This window comes from Rhinolophus sinicus, linkage group LG02 (assembly GCF_036562045.2).
Source record: "Rhinolophus sinicus isolate RSC01 linkage group LG02, ASM3656204v1, whole genome shotgun sequence".
NCBI lineage: Eukaryota > Metazoa > Chordata > Mammalia > Chiroptera > Rhinolophidae > Rhinolophus > Rhinolophus sinicus.
This window is the reverse complement of record NC_133752.1, coordinates 134,662,895-134,683,205: the sequence shown is the minus strand read 5'-3', so window position 1 is coordinate 134,683,205 and position 20,311 is coordinate 134,662,895. Positions and strand designations below refer to the sequence as shown.

Below are 20,311 nucleotides of genomic sequence, written 5' to 3'. Positions count from 1 at the left end.
CCATCAAGGTAACCTTCTCCCTTCTCACCATCTCGCTTTTACACCTCCAATTCCTTAACCAAAATGCGCAGCTACCCCACTTGCTAAATACAGTTGACCCTTGAACAACATGGGGGTTAAGGCATGGACCCCTGCCTCTGTGCAGTTGAAAATGCACATACAACTTTTAACTTTCCCAAAACTTAACTACTAATAGCCTACTATTGACCGGAAGCCTTACCAGTAACACAGACTGTTCATTCAATCATATTTTCTTATGTTATATGTATTATATACTATATGCTTACAATAAAGTAAGCTAGAGAAAAGAAAATGTTACTAAGAAAATCAAAAGGAAGAGAAAATACATTTACAGTAATGTACTGTATTTATGTTGTCTGTTTACAAGATGAATTGTCTGTCTGTCAGAGAATTCATATTTTGCTGTGCATAATGCTCTCCCGTATATAATGCACACCCATGTTTTTGGCCCAAGCTTTCAGGGAAAAAAAATTTTACTTTAGTATTTTAATTCAAATTTTTTTTTTTTTTACATTTAGGTACTTGTTTTTTGTATTATAAAGAAATTTTAACATTTATTTTTTAGCATATTATGGTACAAAACATTTTATGTAACAAGTAATTACAAAAAACAAGAACAGTTACAAGGTACAAGATATTTCATGTACCAGTAAGGCGATCATACAAGGCCAAGAACTCTTCGTCGTTGCAAGTTCATCATAAGTTCAACAAAACCAATTATCGTATTCCAGGGAATTATTTTGCATTCAGATATCGTTATTGATTTCTAGAGTTACACTTTTAACTCACAAGCATACAAGACTTAAAAGCATTTATATAGATATGGAATTAGTACTACCCATGTATAATGTGCATCCTTATTTTTCCATATAAATTTGGGCAAAAAAGTGCCCATTATACACAGCAAAATACGGTACCTACATCAATATCGTCTTATATGACACAAAACACTGTAGATATCATACGTATTATTAACACAAAATGAAAATGAAAAGATAATGTGATAATGTGAAAAAGAAATTCATATTTATTTACAGGTATAATGATTCACCCATTGATAATGAAGAAGCAACAATACGATTGTGTGATGGCAGCCTAGTGTAATCTATATAATTGCTTCACGGTATAGTAAGAAAATCACCAAAATTTTTTCAAGTGTTTATTGAAAAAATTCTGCATATAAGTGGACTCGAGCAGTTCAAACCCATGTTGTTCAAGGGCCAGCTGTGCACTACTATAACTCGTCAAATTCAAGGGTGATATTTCCAATTACCCGTGAAGCCCTCAATGAAGGCTGACTGCTGTACATCTCCACTGATCGTCAAGACGAGAATTTTATACTGACGCCCCGGTGTGAGGGAGGTGAATCGATACTCGGTTGCAGTATTTACAAGGTGAAAAGGAGGAAATACTTTCATGTCATTGAAGAGCAGTTGAATCTCATATTGGTCGACATCCCCATCAGCTCGTGACCAAGTCACGTGAAGGTCCTCAGTACTCCTATTCCGCAATGTTAGATCCTTAACGGGCTCTGGGACTAGGGAGGAATGTAAGAAGACACTTCAGGAAAGGAACTGATCAGAGTTTACCTACGCAATCACTTATAAATCACATCCAAGGAACTGGCATACATCTCCCTTCCCCAAATAAACCACTCGAACTACTTCATGCATAATTAAACAAGAAAAATTGGAAGCAACTGTTGAAATTGTAGGGTTTTTTTCTGACATAAATCTTATATGTTAAGTATTGGTAGAATATAATTATAAAATGAGTTATGATATCAATCATAAGATAAAACAAAAAGTCTAGAACTTTAAATGTCACAATGCAGGAGGATAAGGAAGAAAAATGGGACATTTGGCCTTCTAGCTCACCCACTACGCTTGCTTTTATCTTCCAATGCATATTCTGTAATTGTTGGCCATGGCTTGGCTGAATGATGTTAGCTCCAAGTAAGACTAACTGGGTACATAATTTACCAATAAGTATTTACTTGATGACCTTCAAGACCCAACCGACCATCAAATTTTACAATCTTTCCACTTACTTGTTCTCCCATTCCCTTGTTCACTGGCTTCATACTGTCCACTTTTTGTACTAACAGTGACACTGTACAACCGTCCAGGGACTAGCTTAACAAATATACACTCATTTTCAGACTTGGGAATGCTTTTCGTTTGAATGAAGTTGTTTTTGTTTTTAATGGTGACTTCATAGTGATCAAAGTCTCCAGTGGCATGCACCCAGGATACCTTTAAATAGTCACTTCTGGCCGAGTTGCTAATACTGACTCCTTGGACCTTGTCAGGCACTGAAAAAGAGAACAGAGAACGGCTGAAGATTTACTGATTCTTAGTGAGCAACTGATCACAGATGGCAACCTGGGACAATTAGAAAAAATGAGTAGAGATCTACTGTGGATATTTAAAAGAAAAATCTTAAACCTTTAGAGCACAAATTTCTGGAGAGAAAAGATTGTTACAATAGTTGGAGTATTAAATGGATCTTTTAATAGAACCTGAGGAATTAATTCTAATCCTGTTGTTAGCCTACACAAAATGTCATGTACAAAATGGAACATTAAACATGATAACTTATGATTATTATGAATGATGGCAATGATATTAATAATTCCAGCATACCTTGGTGATTCAAGACATGATAAGACATCACCAAGAAGAGTATAAACAATCCAAAAGGAAAATGGAAGAAGAGGAAGCACATACGATTAATTGAAACATGAAGAGATGTCCAGCATCATTGGTGATCAAGGAAATTTAAGTCAGGGCCATGGCAAAATACCATTTTACATCCATTCAATTGGCAAAATTTAAAAAGCTGATAAAACTAAATGTGAGAGCGAATGCTCATCCACAAGAGATTGGATGAATGAAGTGGTAAATAGCAGTCATAATTAATTTCTTCTTAAGTCAAAACACAAAAATGTGGGTTGCTTGCCCTTAACATTAAAACAGAAAATATAAATGAATCTTATCAATATACAATTAAGTGAAAAATCTAAGTCCTAAAAGATTACATACTACTAAAAAATGCTGTTTAAAATAATGTGAAAACAACTAAAAATTTTAAAACCCATAATTTTAGGACTACATACATAATAAAATATGCAAGATGGAAAAGAAGAAAGAGGAAAAAAATAGGAGTGAAGTTGATGTTTACCTTGGAATGGATTAGTGTGGTGGGAATCACATGATTTAACAGATTATTGCCAAGTTCCTAGTATTTATTTTGGTAGTGCTTTCTCATGTACACATTAAATTATTAAAAATTATTAATTGTCTAAATTAAATTAAATGCCTAAAAAAATAAATAAAAGTAGTAACTGATGTATAGTCTCCTCAACCAAGAATTATGATTAATCCAATTTTGTGCACCTGAGGTTCCCCCATAAATATATAAACAAACAAACAATTCTGCGTATCCATGATTTTTTCCTCTATTTATTAATTAATCAGTCAATAAAGGCTCATTAACAGGGACACTTTAAAATAAGGCAATTCTGTATTTAGAGCATAATATTAAGGATATTCTAATTTTTCACTTGGGGCTGTATTTTAATTCAACAGTAGATCATAGATTCATTACTATTTGGCTCTAAGTGGATATTATAAATATCAATGAGAAAGAGCATTGGAAAGAGGTATGAACTTGGATCCAGGGTACTAGATTTCTATCCCAACATTAGTGCGCCCTCTAGGTCTGTGTAGCCTCTGTCTGTGTTTGTTATTATGTTCAGGGACTTCTGCTCTGATTACATCCCAAGCCTATGTCCAAGTCTTTTCTTCTACTTGCCCTCTACACATCAAATGATCCAGAAATACCAATAGTTTGGCCTTTAAGCTACATTTTTCATGATGCTTCTCTCACCTATAGGTTGTATTACTTTCCTTTGTTGGCTTATGCGTACTGGTTAGTTTTTGTACTGGAATAAATTTCACCACAGATATGCAAGGACAGGAATGCTTTCCTCAAGCTATTTACCTGGAAACAATTACAGTGTTGCTGGAATTTAGTCATCACAGAGTTAAGGAGAAGAAATTCTGAAGTGACGTTGTCTGCATGGACTAAGAAAAGTAAATGATTCAAGCAATTTACTGAAAGCCAAGCAACTATTACAGGAAGAAATACCAGGCTGAATGCCATGCCAAGTTAATAAGGGGCTCTCCAGGTGGAACTGGAGGTAATTTGTAAGACTTGTCTTGCTGCATGGTGAGATGATGTGATACAGAATTAGAAATATTGACATTTCACCCAAAATGTAGAACAAGAACATTAGAAAAGGAAAAGGGCATTGAGACAATCAGCTGAGATCTACAAGAGGACAACTCAGACACGCCTCTCTAGTTAAACTGATTTGTCAGAGGTAATGGTGTGCCTTAATTAGTCATGTGCCAAATGCAAGTTCATTCTGGTAAAGAGTCAAGAGGGAGTTTTGAAAAAAGCATCACTTTTATTGCATTTAAAAATAATCTTAGCTAAAGGTCTTGCAATATGAAGGTCATATGGATAGAAAACATTCATGAATGGACACCAAAAGGAAGCAAGGAGTTAGTAGTTGGATGACATATCCTTTAATTTTAGGCTCCAAGTTGATCAACATAAGACACTGAAATAAGACTGCTCTGTACATTGGAATCTGCTTTTCAGTCATTACTGTGATTGTCAGTACAATTACACTTAAATCATTTGATGGTAGGGATTATCTCTATATCCCTGCCTAGTGTTTTCAGGGCTAGCATGACGTAATGGGAATAGCACTGGGGCTACGTTGAGCTTGACTACTGGTCAACCATGTGACCTCAGAGAAACCAGTTTCTCTCTGGGACTTTATGTCTAGCTGAGGTGAGATCAGATCATTCTACAGACACTTTAAATGCAGCATGATGTGACAACGTCAATCAGTGGTTCTTGAACCTTTCTCAGGTCACAGATACTATGAGAATCTGCTAAAAACCATGCACTCTCGCTCTCACCAAATGTACATACCTTCTGTATTCCCAACAACTTCCTGGGCAACGTCGGGGATTACTACATTCCTAAAGTCTGCCCATGGAGCACCAGGCGTAAAACCCTGATCTACAGTGATTTCTGATTTCTCATTCATCACACATTTATTGAGTGCCGATTAGGCTCCAGACCCTGTGCGAGGTAATAGGATGCTGCTAATTGTCCCAGATCCTCATGGAAAAACTGACATTTCTAAATACAAATATCAACCCATAGCTCAGCAGGAAAAATGTGACAAAATATTAATGTCAACTTTGAGCAGAAATCTCAGATGTGAACCCCAAAAGCCTAAGTACAGTAAGGAAGTGCTAGTGCTCTAAATTTAGTCCTTTCCTGCACAAGGGAGACCTGGCACTCATTGCTTTTGCTAAGACTTTGTTCCTGGCTCCAGAACTATGAGGGTTCACATTTTCACCTTGTGTGAAAAACGATGAACAGTCGTCTTGACCAACAGACATTTGAGGAAGGATTTCAGGACAGAGAACTGCATAAGCTTTGTGGTCAATCAGAACTGGGTTTAAATCTAGGATCTGACATGCACTGTTAACAAGTTAAACAGTTGGGCAAGTTACTTAACCTCCCTGACCCTTGGTTTCCTGATCTGTAAAATGGGAATGATATCAACTACCTCAATAAGCAGTTTGTAAGGGTTAAGGTGGTTACCATATGAAAAGCCAGGGTCTAAGCAACCAAAAAGTACTCCCTAAACAGAAACGTGTATTACTGTGTCTGAATGTAATATGAACTGCAGTCATGGAAGAGGTGTTCATCTTACTTAGAAGGTCATAATATCTGTTGCATAAGGAGTTTCTTGGGTTGAAATATGAAGACTCCACAACAGTTTTGTGATCTCAATGGCTTTGAATCCTATCATTACAGAATTGTTGCAGGTGTATGAGGCCCTGAGCCACACAGCCCGTGGTTCTTACAGAGCCTGAACCTCCTTACAGACTTACCTGTCCGCTCTTGGCTGAAGGAATGATTTTCATACTTGCCACTCCTTGTAGTTATGGTCACATTGTAGAGGCGGCCTGGGGTGAGGGAGCTGAAGGAACATTCGCTGACAGACTTGGCAATAACAAGGGACTGAACCACCTTGCTGTCATGAGAGAGTGTCACTACATAGCTATCCACATCTCCAGGAGCTGGTAGCCAGGATACGCTGAGGTAGTCATTACGGCCGGAATTGTTCACCGTTACTCCACTCACACTGGAAGGGACTGTGATTTTAAAAGGGGAGGAATATTTTTTAAAAGAAAAGCACAATGAAAAGTTTGAGTCATCCATCATGGTCAGCAAAAACAGTCTTGACTCAGGGGATCTAACCTGATTACCTAAGAGGTCAAGGAGCTGCTGTGGAAGCGGAGTGTTCTTACATCAGAAGGATAACCAAAATAAAAATGCAAGGCAGCCTTTTGGATGCCTCATAAATACAAGGTTGCCCCTACTGCAGTTTTATGATGTTGTTGTTCATAAAGTATTTCAAGTGGAAGCATTTTTAGGTAAATGTGTCACGAGGTTCCCTTTGTGGAAAAGGGAGTGAACATAACAATCCAAATGAATTGGTTTGAACCAAACTCATCAATAAAGCAAAGATGTTTGAGGGAAACAGTGAAGAATGCAACGGCTTTTCTAAAAAGCTTAGATTTTGGGAGAGCTTTGACCTTCTTGTGATGAAGTTATTTATTCCTGGGGAGTCTAATAACTAACATAACTAGAATGGTTGCATTTTCCCTTTGCAAAGCATTTCCTGCCCTCTAGTGGCAAAAACAAAATAAACCTAAACACTTATCCTGGCAACACCAAGTCTGATGGTGATTGGACCAACTGTGGGCAGAGAGAGCTATCGTGGAGAGAATGGCCTTTCTCATGTCAACCATATCATTTGCCTATATTTTAATTGGGGTTTAGTGCCACAGACATTTACTGAGAACCTACTTTTTGCCAAGTATACAAAATGGAAAACATGTGGATGCCTTTAAGGAGCTCCCTGGCTAGCAGTAGACTGCAAATCACTCGCTGTGGTATTGAGTAATATAGTTGTACCACGTATCAGAAATAAGTGCACAGTAAATAGTAGTGCCAATAGTGAATATCAGAATAATCCTAAAGTATATATGAACTGCACTACTGTTTTCATCATTAGGTGATTAACTTCAGCTAAATATTTTCATATAATTATCAATATTAATACATCACATATAATGGATGGGATTCGGCTAGATGACGTCTGAGAATGCTTCTAATCTAATATGCTCTGACTTTGTAATTTAAGCTCCAAAGTTTCTTTACACTTACAAGCACTTATCCATCACCAAAAATTATAAACAGCACCCTACTGAACAACTCTGCTAATGCTGTTCCATGTATATGGACATTTTGCTAGATATAAAGTTGAACTTCTAAGCATAATATTTATTTAATGACTCCTTCCTTCCTTCTTTCCTCCCTTCCTTCCTTCCTCCCTCCCTCCCTTCATCCATTTAACCATCTATATATCCCTGTATGCTCTCAAAAGAATTGTTTGTTTTTCAAAACTGCTAGAAATATTCGCAACATTTTATTAGAAAAGATACAATTATCAAAAGTTTTGCCAAAAACATAAATTCATATTTAAGAAAAAAATAGATATAAAATTTGTTTTTCCTTTAGAATGAGTATTTTCTCAGGTTAGAATCAGATTTGTTAGGCATATCATATTTACTTTAAAATATTTTGCCACTTTATCTCGGCTAGGAGGGCTTATATATTTTAACTCTATGGAAATATAAGTGAATGAGAAAATCTTTCAAAATTATTTCAGCATTGACCAATATTTCAGCAATTTGAGTAGATGGTAATGATTATCAAGGCTTTAGCCACTACATTTTTTACAATATAATGTGTACAAAAGTTATCAATCCAAGCACCTCTCAAATAGTATCCCATTTTTCCTTTCTCATGATAATGTCTGCACTCAATTTGTTTAAGTAAAATAATTCATGTTTCTGTTTATTCATATTGCCCTCTACCTCAAAACTTTACTATCATTCTTCAAAGGACTTCTTGTCTCCTTTTTGCACACTTTTGTCATATAATGTGGGTCAAATACTGATCCCTCTGTTAAAATATAGGTATAAAACTAATTACAATTCCAACTTATTTCAAGTGATGCAGGCACCAAACTATTTAGGTATATCACAGTAAGCTGGACAGCCCTTGTGGTGTTTTAAAATAGGAATTAACTTGTGTGGCAGAGTCTGACTAGTTGTTCACCAGACAATTTCCTTTTCACACAGTTAGGCTATATTTTGCAGCCTCTCCTGCAGTTAAGTATAGCCATGTATGTGTGGTCCTGCCAGTGGAATGTGGGTGGAAGTGATGTATCTACTTCCAGGTCTGGTAATCTTCCTTTTCCCCATTATCACTATTCTCTGAAGAAATGGAGAGAGTTCTGAGGGTCTAGATGAAGGGAGAGCCATAGGTGTCAGAGACTGGATCCCTGAGTTACTGTGTGGAGAGGAACCAACCAATAGAGTTGACCAATCAGGAATAACCACATTGTATAGTTGTGTAGGCAGAAAGTAATCGGTCTAACCTGACTAATACAACTGCAACTCACTGGGAAATAAATGGATACAAGGTCCTCTTCAACTTCTTTCCTCAACTTTCTTAGTTTTCTTTCCTACTCTGATACCTAGTGTTGGGGTGGAATATTGAGGATAGATTAGAAAATGGAGGCTTAGAGAAATAAGTTAATGGCAGAACTAGGACCAGTATTTAGGCCTCCTGATTCCCAAGCTAAGCTTTTCAGTTCCCCACTCCAATTATGCTACATCGATCGATGGTGCCAAGAACCACTAAAAGAGAAGAAAGAAGGTATCAGGAAGAAGGAGGCAGGCCACAGTGTCAGTTGCCACAAAGTGAGAAAAATGGGAATACATCAGTGAATTTCTACCAAAATTATGAAATATCTTTTCAGTGACTTAGTTGCTCTTCTGGGAGAGTTAATGAAGTTTATGTTCCTTGGGTTCATTAAGGTAAGACTCATAATTTAAAAAAGAAGACATATCTATGATGCCTGCAGCTGATACGCAGAATCTGAGCATTAGAAATACAAAAGGAAGAGCCTGAAATCCAACTTAACATAATGATATAAAATTAGGTAGGCAAAGTCACTGATCTGATTCTGAGTTCATTAATAATTATCAAAGCTTCTGTTGGACTTATTTGTTTCTTTCTAAAAAGCTAGAATATAAAATTTACATTGTTTATGTTCTTCCTTTGCATTATGTAGAAATTATATTTCCTTCTTTAGTGCCATGCCTCTGTCTGACACATATGACCATATGACAATTATTTGTTTACTTAGCTCTCTATTTGATTGTGATCTCTTTAAGGTCAAGAAACATTGTTTAGGTGGTATACAATATTAAGTACTTATTTAATGTTGCTCATGAAAATATATGTGATTTGGGAATTTTATTAACTTATTTTGTGACCATAGAAGTTGGAGATCGGGGGGGAAATCACTTTATAAATTATATAAATGTGTAACCACTATGCTGTACACCTGAAACTAATACAAAATAATATTGAATGTCAACTATCATTTAAAAAAAATAGTCACAGGGATATAAATTACAGCATAGGGAATATAGTCAATAATATTGTAATAACAATGTATAAATGGGTAATAATCACTTGTGATGTATATAAATCATTATGTTGTTTGTACACCTGAGACTAATAAAAAAAATGAAGTTGAAGATCATTTTTTTCTATGTCTTGAAATAGGAATACGAAAGAGAGTGGGAATTACTTTTTTTTTTTAAGTCTCTTTACTTGTTTATCTTAACTGGGACATAAGTATTTCAAAGTAAATCAACTGAATGAGGGGACAAGCTTAGGCATCAACTATCGTGTCATCACAAAGGTTTTTCTAGGGGTTGTGACATACTTATCGGAGATTTTAGAAAATGCAGAATTCATTCTCTCCTACCCTCATCCATCCCTCCTCCCCCAATTTCTATTCCTGGGAGAACAACACGTATCTTCTGGATGGTATATATAGCTTCTGGATGGACTTGACTTTTAGGAAGGTCAAAGATAAATTTGTTTTATAGAATGTTTTAAAAATGGAACTCTGGAGGTTGCATGTGCTCTTACCTGTCCTTCCTTCCACTATCACTTGTCGGGAAGAGATCCCTCCGCTTACAGTTGTTACCACCACCGAGTAGAAACTGCCTGATTTGAGGGAATGGAAGCTGTATCTGCTGGTCTCACTGGAGACACTTTCATTTTTGATGACCACATTTTCATGGATGAGTAAGACTTGGTAGAACTCTATGTCTCCCAGTGCCCGGGTCCAGGTAGTAAACAGACTGCTGGTTGTTCCTTGGTTAGCCACCTGCAAGCCAGTCACTTGGGCAGGCACTAAAACACAGTAGACAGAGAGAAGGAAAAAAAGATGACACTTAGTCACCCTAAGGAAGTGTAATAAAAATGAGTCAAACATGGAGACAGTCTTGACAAATGCTAAATATATATGCTTTCATATTTTTGCTATAGACTCTCAGCTCTATTTCCTGTGGCATATGGCAAATTATTCCCCAACAGAGACTCTACCATTATGAAAAAAACTGCCTATGTGGTAAATCAAAATTATTTCAGATCCAAGGATGAGATGACGCATGCCTATTAAGTAGTTTTGATTTAAAATTTTCAATGAAAGGCTGCTATTTTTGAAGATTGCTTACTTAGTGTGATTTTATCTGTCCCTAACCAATGAGAACTCGAAGCCACATCATCTGCCTGAGCTGATGGTTGTTACAGGTGGTACTGGGAAATCCCTTCAACCTGATGATTAGATTGTAGTCTACATAATTGGTTTATTCTTTATTGGCACATTCTCTATAGGACTATTATTATATACAATAATAAAAATAATATATAACTATAAATAATTATCAATTAATAATTAATTACCAATTAATTATTAATTATTAATAAATAATAATAACTACTGACTGTGCCAGTTATGGGCTCTATGCTTTATAGAGATTATATTATTTGATACCTATTCAAAACTCTATACAGTTGATTTTATTTTTTCCTTTACTGAGGTGGAAACCAAAGATCACAAGATGTAACTAATTTAGGCTGTATCGTAGTGTTAACAAATAGTTAACCCGGGGTCCGAAGCCTGATCTGTCTAACCTGTGAACCTGAGCCCTTTTCCCAATTAGCAACTGTTGTGATTTCTAGCCTACCTATTAACAAATTTCTTACACAGATCTTGAAGTTGGCACTTGAACAACATACATCTTTGTGCTTCTTCCCTGAATTATGATAATCAAAGGGATTGGACCTTAACACAACTCTTCTCAGAATTCATTGAGTTTGGATTCAGATACAAATATATTCATTAAAAATATATAATTTTAGAGGAAGGTGATTAAAAGGTACAAATTTCCAGTTATAAGAAAAATAAGTCATAGGGATGTAATATACAACATGAAGACTACAGCCTACACTGCTGTATAATGTATAGGAAATTTGTTGAAAATAAATCCCATGAGTTCTCAACACAAAGAGAACATATTTTTCCTTTTTTCTTTCTTTCCTTTTTATTGTATCTATGTGAGAAGATGGATGTTAGCTGAACCTATTGTAATCATTCCACATTATATGGAAATCAATCCATCACACTCTATGCTTTAAACTTATAGTGATGTATGTCAGTTATTTCTCAATATAACTGAAAAAATTATTACTATACATCGATGAGAAGATTCAATTTTAATTCTAAATTTCATATGTAAAGCAAAGGAATTTTAATATGCCAAAACAATTTTGAAAAAGAAGAACAAAGTTGGAGGATTAACACCTAATTTCAAGACTCAATAGAAAGCTACAGTAATGAAGACAGTGTGATACTAGCAAAAAGATAGACACATAGATCAATAGAACAGAATTGAGAGTCCAAAAATAGACCAACACATATATAGTCAATTGATTTTTTTACAGAGATGCAAGGGCAATTCAGGGGAGAAAGGAGAGTCTTTTCAGCAAATAGGGCTGGAAATATTAGGTGCCCATATGAAAAGAAATAAACCTTGACTCATCTTACACACATATAAAAATTAACTCAAAGTAAACTATGCACCTAAATTTAAAAACAAAAACTATAAAGCTCTAGGAGAAAAATCTTTGTGACCCGTGTTAAGCAAAAATTTCTTAGATATGACACCAAAAGCATGATCCACGAGAAAATGATAAATTGGACATCAAAATTAAAAACTCATGTTCTGCAAAATACACTAATAAAATAATGAAAAGACAAGCCACAGACTGGGAGAAAACATATCAACATACATTTCTGACCAAAGATTTATATCTGGAATAAAAAATTCTCAAAATTCAATAAGAAACAAAACCCAATTAAAAATGAGCAAAAAACAAACAAACAAACAAAAAAATTGGCAAAATATTTGAAAATATTTTCTTCACCAAAGAAGATAAATGGATGGTAAATAAACATATGAAAGGATGCTCAAAATCAATAGTAATTAGGGAAAGATAAATTAAAACACATGAAATACCACTACAAACTTATTAGAATGGCTAAAATAAAAATAATTAAAAAAACAAAAACAAAAACCTGACAATACTAAGTGCTTCTGAGGATATGCAGGAATTAGAAATTTTATACATTTTTGGTGGGGTTGTAAAAATTCACAACCACTTTGGAAAACGGTTTGGTAGTTTCTTACAAAGTTAAACATACACTGACCATGTGATCCAGTAGTATAGGTTGGAATAATGAAAATGATCTCAAATCTAAAACAATGCCTGAGACTTCCATTTCTGGCAGTATAGTGGACTACATACCATGAAAATCCCCCCAATATGCACAATTACATGTGTTGGATAAAATATAAAAATGTAAATGCATGACTGAGTTGTTAAGAATGTAAGACATTCTCAGAGATCTAAAAGTAAATGAGAGAGAGGTAATCGGATCACTAAAGCAGACTTTTATCCTAAGGGCATCTTTCAAAATTTAAGCTTTGATTCTACGAAATAGGATCTATGAAATAGGAGGTAAAGTATAGGACTTTCCCAGGCTGTGGAACCTCATATTTACCCCTGCATTACTCTGGAATCCTGAAACATTACAGCCAAGTGTAAGGGAATAATTATTCCCTTTCTATTCCCCATATCACTCCAATTCCTTAGCATTGGGTTAAAAGAAAAAAAAAATTCCACTGAATTCATAACCTCAAGACGGCTTCAGTGAATTTGCAACCCAAATTCATAAAACCTGGATGATCAAACAACCTCAAGTTGACAATTTAGATTAAAATAAGTCTGGGTTGATAGTAGTCCTGTGTACCTGAAAGTCTCAAATGAAAACAAAATTCTTTCTGAAACCCACTTTCAAACAAGGCATCAAAGAATTCCCACAGAATATAATCCCAAAGTATATGAGTTTACAGTAAAAAAAATCACAAACATTTAAGGAAGTAAAGCACTATGATGAAAAGGCAACAAACTCCATAGACAACAGAATTGAACTCCTGAAGATTTCAGATATAATAATCATCAGACATAAAAAATAAAATAAAAATTGTTAATTTGCCTCTAGCAATAAAGGAGGAGAATACAAATATGGCTAAAGAGCAACAGAGCACAAAACAGATTTGGAAATGAATCAAAGAAAATGTTTAAAAGTAAAAAACATACCAATTAAAATTTAAAACTCAATGGGTACGTTTAAAAATAGTTTAGACGAACCAAAGAAAGAATTAATGAAATAAAACAAAGAGCTGAGGAAATTATCCAGACCATAGCCCAGTGAGCAAGTACTCGGAAAATATTATATAATGTTCTAGAATATCAGCAAGAGAACAGAGAGGGAATGGAGAAAAGGCAAGAGTCAATATTAGGGAGTTAATGGATGAGAATTTCCAGGATTGATGAAAGCTACTAATCTGCAAATACAAAAATCCTAACAATCTTAAGCAAGTTAAACAAAAAAGTCTTTACTGTGAAACAGATCATTACTGTGAAACTACAGAACACCAAAGGCAAAGAGTAGATTTTAAAAGCAATCATAAAAAACAGATTACCCATAGAGAAATAAAATTAGACTGACAGCTGACTTTTCAGTATTAATAATCAATGCTAGAAAGACAAGAATAATGTCTTCAGTGTGCTGAGAGAAAACTTTCAACATAGAATTGTGGCCCAGGAAAAATATCTTTCAAGATTGAGAGGTATATAAAGACATACCCAGAAAAGCAAAGTGTAGCGAGTTTGTCCCTAAAAACTCTCAGTAAAGAAATTTGAAGAATGTTCTTCAGGAATACTAGAAGGTACTTCTGAGATACAGGAAGGAAAGATGAAGGAAAAGGTGGTAAATTAGTGGATCAATCCAAGGATTCATCGGCTGTATAAAATAACAACTATATTTTTGTGGGGTTAAAAACGAGAGAGAAATAAAATATAGGAGAATAATAACATATAAATTGGAAATGTGAGTCTTTGATGATGACCTTTCTTCCTATTTCACTTAGAAAATGAGAATTATCAAAAAATAACTGCCCACCACTACACCTATCTATTTACTGCATCTGCACCCATATGTTTTTTTTTCCCAGCTGAGTCTAAAGCTAAACTACTCATGCTCCTTTCTAAAGCCAATTCTTTCACTTGTGCTTGATCTCAATACCTCTTGCTTACTCATAGAATAATTGCAGCAATTCTTCCCTCTCTCTTTACATCATCATTATTCCTCTCTCTTCTAGAACATTTCCATCAACATAAAACATGTTTTTTTTAAAAAATTGTATCTTAAAAAATAATCTTCCTTCAAACATACTTTCTCTTTCAGATGTTGCCCTATTTCTCTGCCCTCCTTTGCAGCAAAACACCTTGGAAAGGTTGTTCTCTGCTCTGTTTCAATTTTAGCAAAATAAACTCAAAGTAAAAAACAAAACAAAACATGGAACTAATAAAGACCAGAGCTGAAATTAGTACAATGGAAAACAAACAGTAGAAGGGATCCAAAAAACAATTCCCTGTATAAATAGGCACTTAGTGAACATTTATAAATTGAGTGTTAAACAATTGAACAGACAAGATACTTTTAAAGCCTAAACTTTATAAAGAATATTACCTGTTCTTCCTTTCATTGAAGATGAATTTTTTAAGTCTCCACTAATACTGGTGACTGTAGCTATGTATTTTCGCCCAGGCACCAGGTCAGTAAAAGTGAATTCTTTGGCATCTTTGGGGAGTGACTTGTGGATGAGCAAGAGGTCTCTGTCAGCTAGAGAAATGATATATTTCTCCCATTCTGCGACAGGGGTCTGCCACATGATGCCCAGTGAGGTTTCATTGGCATGTTTGACACGAAGCTGAAGGACAGCCAGGGGGACTGAGGAAAAAACAATAGAGACATGGGTCACTGACTGACTCAAAAACACTGGAGGATTCTTTAGAGAGCTGTTCTCTTCCATCCACAGGAATGTTCTAGTTCAGCATTTCTTTTCTGAATGCTTATGAGCATTAAGAAAAAAAAGCTTATCAAAAAAACTTAAAATATAACATAACCAGAAATAAGGATTCAAAAGAATACAATTAGAAAATACTTTACTGCGTCTTTTATTTTTGACCACATATTACTTTGAGTGCTTATCACTACATATGAATTCTATGACACAAAAATATTTGATTCAATCTTGTCATCCACAAAACCACAGAAAAAAGTTTCACGTTTGCATATTTAGGGAGAATTAGGAGTATTTTTGTTGCCCAATAGCTTGGAAAGAACAAGTGCTTCTTTCCTTCATTTCTGGGCAAAGGACACTGACGTGTCCATGAAAGGAAAAGTAATAATAGTGTAGCTGGTAAGCAATAATAGTATCTGATTAAAGATTCCCATTATCCAAAGAACTGAAATTGCTTCCATTTCTTTAAAAGGTTTTATTCCTCAGGAACCGGCCCTAGGACCTCCTCAATGTCCTTCTCACCACACCCAGGTTTAAGTTGTTCGCGTCGCAACCACAGCCTTGGTGATTTTTGCAACTTCCTCGTCCTTTGAAGTCATAGACAGACCCCTTGAGCGTCTTCTCGCAGATGCCATTCATATACTGCCGGGTGACATCACCTCAAGCCCAGCCAAGGTTCCTAAAGCCATCATCGATGTTGTAGTCCTTCCAGAACTGCATCACTGCTTCCCCAGCTGCAGCCAGAGCCTGGGCAAAGGAGGTCCTCAGGCAGTAAGCCTCGAAAGCTGCTAAAACTCCTTGCTCCATTGGTTGGATCAAAGAGGTGGTGTTTGGGGGGGAAACACTTTCATATTGGGATGAAGATCACCAATAAAAGGAGGATGTCCAGGAGCTTTATCAACAATAAGTGAAATCTTGAAAGGTATGTTATTCTCCAAACAGTACTTCGTTTTGCTGGCATGGCCATTCAGGAGGGCATCTTGGAAGAGGAGCTGGGTGAGCCATGACCTCTTACTGCTCCTGCTGTACCCTGGCAGTGTGTGCTTGTTGGTGTGCTTGAAGGCCCCGAGGTTCTCACTGTGCCAGATCCCAAAGGGTTTCAGTTTGTAGTCTGTAACATTGTCCCCAGGGAAGACTGTTATCCTGTCCTTAAAAGCCTTGAAACTTGGCATTGACTTGGCCTCCTTATATATGAAAGTGCTGTCAGGCATCTGTTTCCAGAATAGGGAGTTTTCGTCCATATTGAATACTTGCTCTGGCATGTAATTTTCTTCCATAGTCAGCTTGTCTAGGGTTTCCAAAAATTCTTCAGGTACCTTCATATCAGCACTCACAGGCTTACCTCTCACTTTCACATTGTGTAACAAATAACAATTCTTGAATGGTTTAAACCGCCCAGAGCTCACAGTAAATTCAACATTACGAGGTCTGACAATTAAGTTCGTGAACTTGTTGCAATGATGTTGCTAACCTTTTTTGATATCAGAGGGATTATTCATTATGAATTTGTACCAACTGGACAAACACTTAACCAAGTTTACTATTTGGAAGTGCTGAAAAGGCTGCGTGAAAAAGTTAGATGACCTGAACTTTTCGCCAACAATTCATGGCTCTTGCATCACGACAATGCACCAGCTCACACGGCACTGTCTGTGAGGGAGTTTTTAGCCAGCAAACAAAACACTGTAGTGGAACACCCTCCCTATTCACCCCCAAGGACTTCTTTCTTTACCCAAAGATAAAGGAAACACTGAAAGGAAGACATTTTGATGACATTCAGGACATCAAGGGTAATACGATGACAGCTCTGATGGCCATTCCAGAAAAATAATTCCAAAATTGCTTTGAAGGGTGGACTAGGCACTGGTGTCGATGTATAGCTTCCCAAGGGGAGTACTTCAAGGGTGACCATAGTGATATTCAGCAATGAGGTATGTAGCACTTTTTCTAGGGTGAGTTCGTGAGCTTAATTGTCCGACCTCGTATACTCGGATGCAGCCTTTTGTTACAACATCACAAACAAACTTTTTGCGTTGGCCTTGATTGTCATGGTTCTAAAAGGACGATACCCTTCTGGTCTGTTCTTCAATCCATGTCATTCGATGTTTCTCTATGTCTGACATAGGCCTGTCTCAAATTTTTGTTAGTCTCATCGCCTTCAGTGAAGCAGACCCTTTAACAACTTCTGTCACCTTGTTCTTGTTCTTCAAGATTGTAGCTATGGTGGACTGGGACATACCTGACTGGTGAGCATTACCGCTTTTCCACCTTCGTAGGCCTAAACCACTCTTAATTGTGTTTCCAGGTCAACCACTCCATGTGGCCTCTTACCGGCAATATTAGCTGTGGATTTTGTAGGCTTAGTGGCCATGATTAACAGAACAACACAAGATTAAATTATGCAATCCCCCCAAAAATGATGCAATCAAGAGATAGTAAACGTGAAATGTATGCTGCTGCTGCTGTAACACAGCATACTGTTTTACAGCAAACTTTTTTTATGAGTAGAAAGAGTACACTCTAAAATAATGATTAAAAGTATAGGATAGTAAATACATAAACCAGTAACATAGTTGTTTATTATCTTATCAAGTATTATGTACTGTACATAATCATATGTGCTATGCGATTGGCAGAGCAGTAGGTTTGCTTACACCAGCATCACCACAAACACGGGAGTCATGTATTGAGCTCCAATGTTACGACAGCTCTGACATCACTAGGCCACAGGAATTTTTCAGTTCCACTATAATCTTATGGGACCAACGTCATATATGTGGTCTGTCATTGACCAAAATGTAGTTATGCAGCTCAGGATTGTATAAAATCGTGGAGTTACTAAGTGTATGTGATTTCTAATGTTCTAGTTCGACAAAATTAAACATTACCAACCCTGTTTCAGTCTGCAAGTCTATAATATCTCAAATTTAGAAAACACCAGGGTTATAACATTGACAGTTACCTGGGTCACTTGGTAAAGGGACCAAATTAAGGTTCCATCAGTCATTAACATCTTGATATTTGCTTACCTGTCCTGCCTTGGCAACGCTTAGAATTTTTCAGATTTCCACTTTCAACAGTGACTTCTACCTCATACTGTCTTCCTGGTGTGAGCCCAAGGTCCCTTATGACATAATGTGTTTCTTCCTTTTCCACGGTGATGTTGAGCAGCACGGAAGAATCATTGAAGAGCAGGATGCGATACTGTTCCCAGTCTCCAGCAGGGGGCGACCAGCTCACTACCAGGGACCCGAGCGAACCATTGCTGTTTGCCTCCAGGTTCCCAACTTTGTCTGGAACTAAATGGTGAGATGATGTCAAAAAGGAGATACTAAAAACCAAAAATAAGGATACTCATTGACTTTACATGGGCAACAGTAGATAACAGACCTAACATCTGCCATTCAAAACATTTCTGTCTCCGCCTGATGTTCGTGGGTTGCAAATGAGTGCTCTTTCCTCATTTTGGAGACATCTGACACTCAAGAAATGTATGCTAAAATAATTTTATTAATATATCAGCAATGAGATCTTCTGTAACTGTTAATAACCTAGTGATATGAATGCTGTGTTTTACTGATTGCATACCGGCTCTAGAGATAATATCGATGTTGCGTCTAATGATGATGACATTGATGGATGGGCATTTTTTTGGAAGAGACACTGCATGTTGTGGTTATAAAATTATTCTTCTGTTTTCCAACTCAAAAGACTAATCTTGCAATATAGGTCTGATCTTATTATTCTTTTGCTCAAAAACGTTCAAGGTCTCTCCATTACCTACAGAATAAAACATCAAGTACTTGGTGTGGCGTTTGTAAGAGTAGTTCTCCAAAATCAGACCCCATATCCTACCAATCTTAATTTTGACTACTCCTGCAGACACCCTCCCTCTTTCCCCACTCTCTGGAATCCTGGCCTCCAGGTGCTTGTTCTGCAGACTTGTAAGTCTCCTGGGCTCTTCTGACTCCGTGCCTTTGCTTATATCATTCCTTCCACCTCAAATGCCCTTCCCACTTTTCCCTCTTCACTTGCCAGAGCTTCACATTGTTTAGGTTCCAGTTAAAGGTCATTTCCTTCAAGAAGTCTTTACTGAGCTTCGGAAAGGAAAGTTTGTTCTCTTGTCTGTCTGACCATATGGCTCTTATTTGGGATCTCTAATAGCACAGAAAATGGACTCTAGAATCAAACAGCCTGGTTTAAACTCCAGCCACACTATTTACTGGTTGGATAACTATCGACAAGTTATTTGATCTCTCCAAATTATCTGTAAAATAATGATAGTAATAGGCTCTCTAGTGGTTTTATTGTGAGACTTAAATGAAATAATGGTGTAAAGTATTTAGTCAGTGCCTGGTATATGGAAATATCAATACAATTACCGTTATTAAAATGTACTACAGTATTTTTATTTGTTGTGTGCATATTCCATATTTGTGTACTCAAAATGTAACTTCTTTAAAAGCAAGGGTCAGCAAAGTAAACATTTCAGGCTTTATGGGCCATATACAGTCACGGTCTCATATTTTCCTTTCTTTTTTTTTTAAAACCCTTTAAAAATGTAAAAAAAAATAAAAAACCAAAATACTCTTAACTTGGGGCTATACAAAAACGGGTCACAGGCTATATTTGGCCAAGCATGTAGTTTGCTGAACCCTGCCATTTTAACAACTCCCAAAGCTCATAGTACAATAATTCACACATTGAAGGCACTGGATAAATATTTGGTGACTTAAATTAATAAAATACTTTAGGGAAAACAT

At 36.3% G+C, this 20,311-nt stretch overlaps 1 protein-coding gene across 4 annotated transcripts in view; it reads right to left on the bottom strand.

Annotated features, from left to right (window-relative positions):
- Positions 1-20,311, bottom strand: part of PTPRB (protein tyrosine phosphatase receptor type B) — a 123,375-nt gene that overhangs the window by 55,581 nt on the left and 47,483 nt on the right. For all 4 annotated transcript variants that reach the window (XM_019748966.2, XM_074325419.1, XM_019748967.2 and 1 more), the window contains 6 exons: positions 18,578-18,847; positions 15,215-15,475; positions 10,201-10,467; positions 6,009-6,272; positions 2,072-2,335; positions 1,295-1,558 (listed from right to left, as the gene is read on the bottom strand). In XM_019748966.2, the coding sequence (XP_019604525.2) occupies positions 1,295-1,558; positions 2,072-2,335; positions 6,009-6,272; positions 10,201-10,467; positions 15,215-15,475; positions 18,578-18,847 (1,590 nt within the window). The remainder of the gene's footprint in view (positions 1-1,294; positions 1,559-2,071; positions 2,336-6,008; positions 6,273-10,200; positions 10,468-15,214; positions 15,476-18,577; positions 18,848-20,311) is intronic.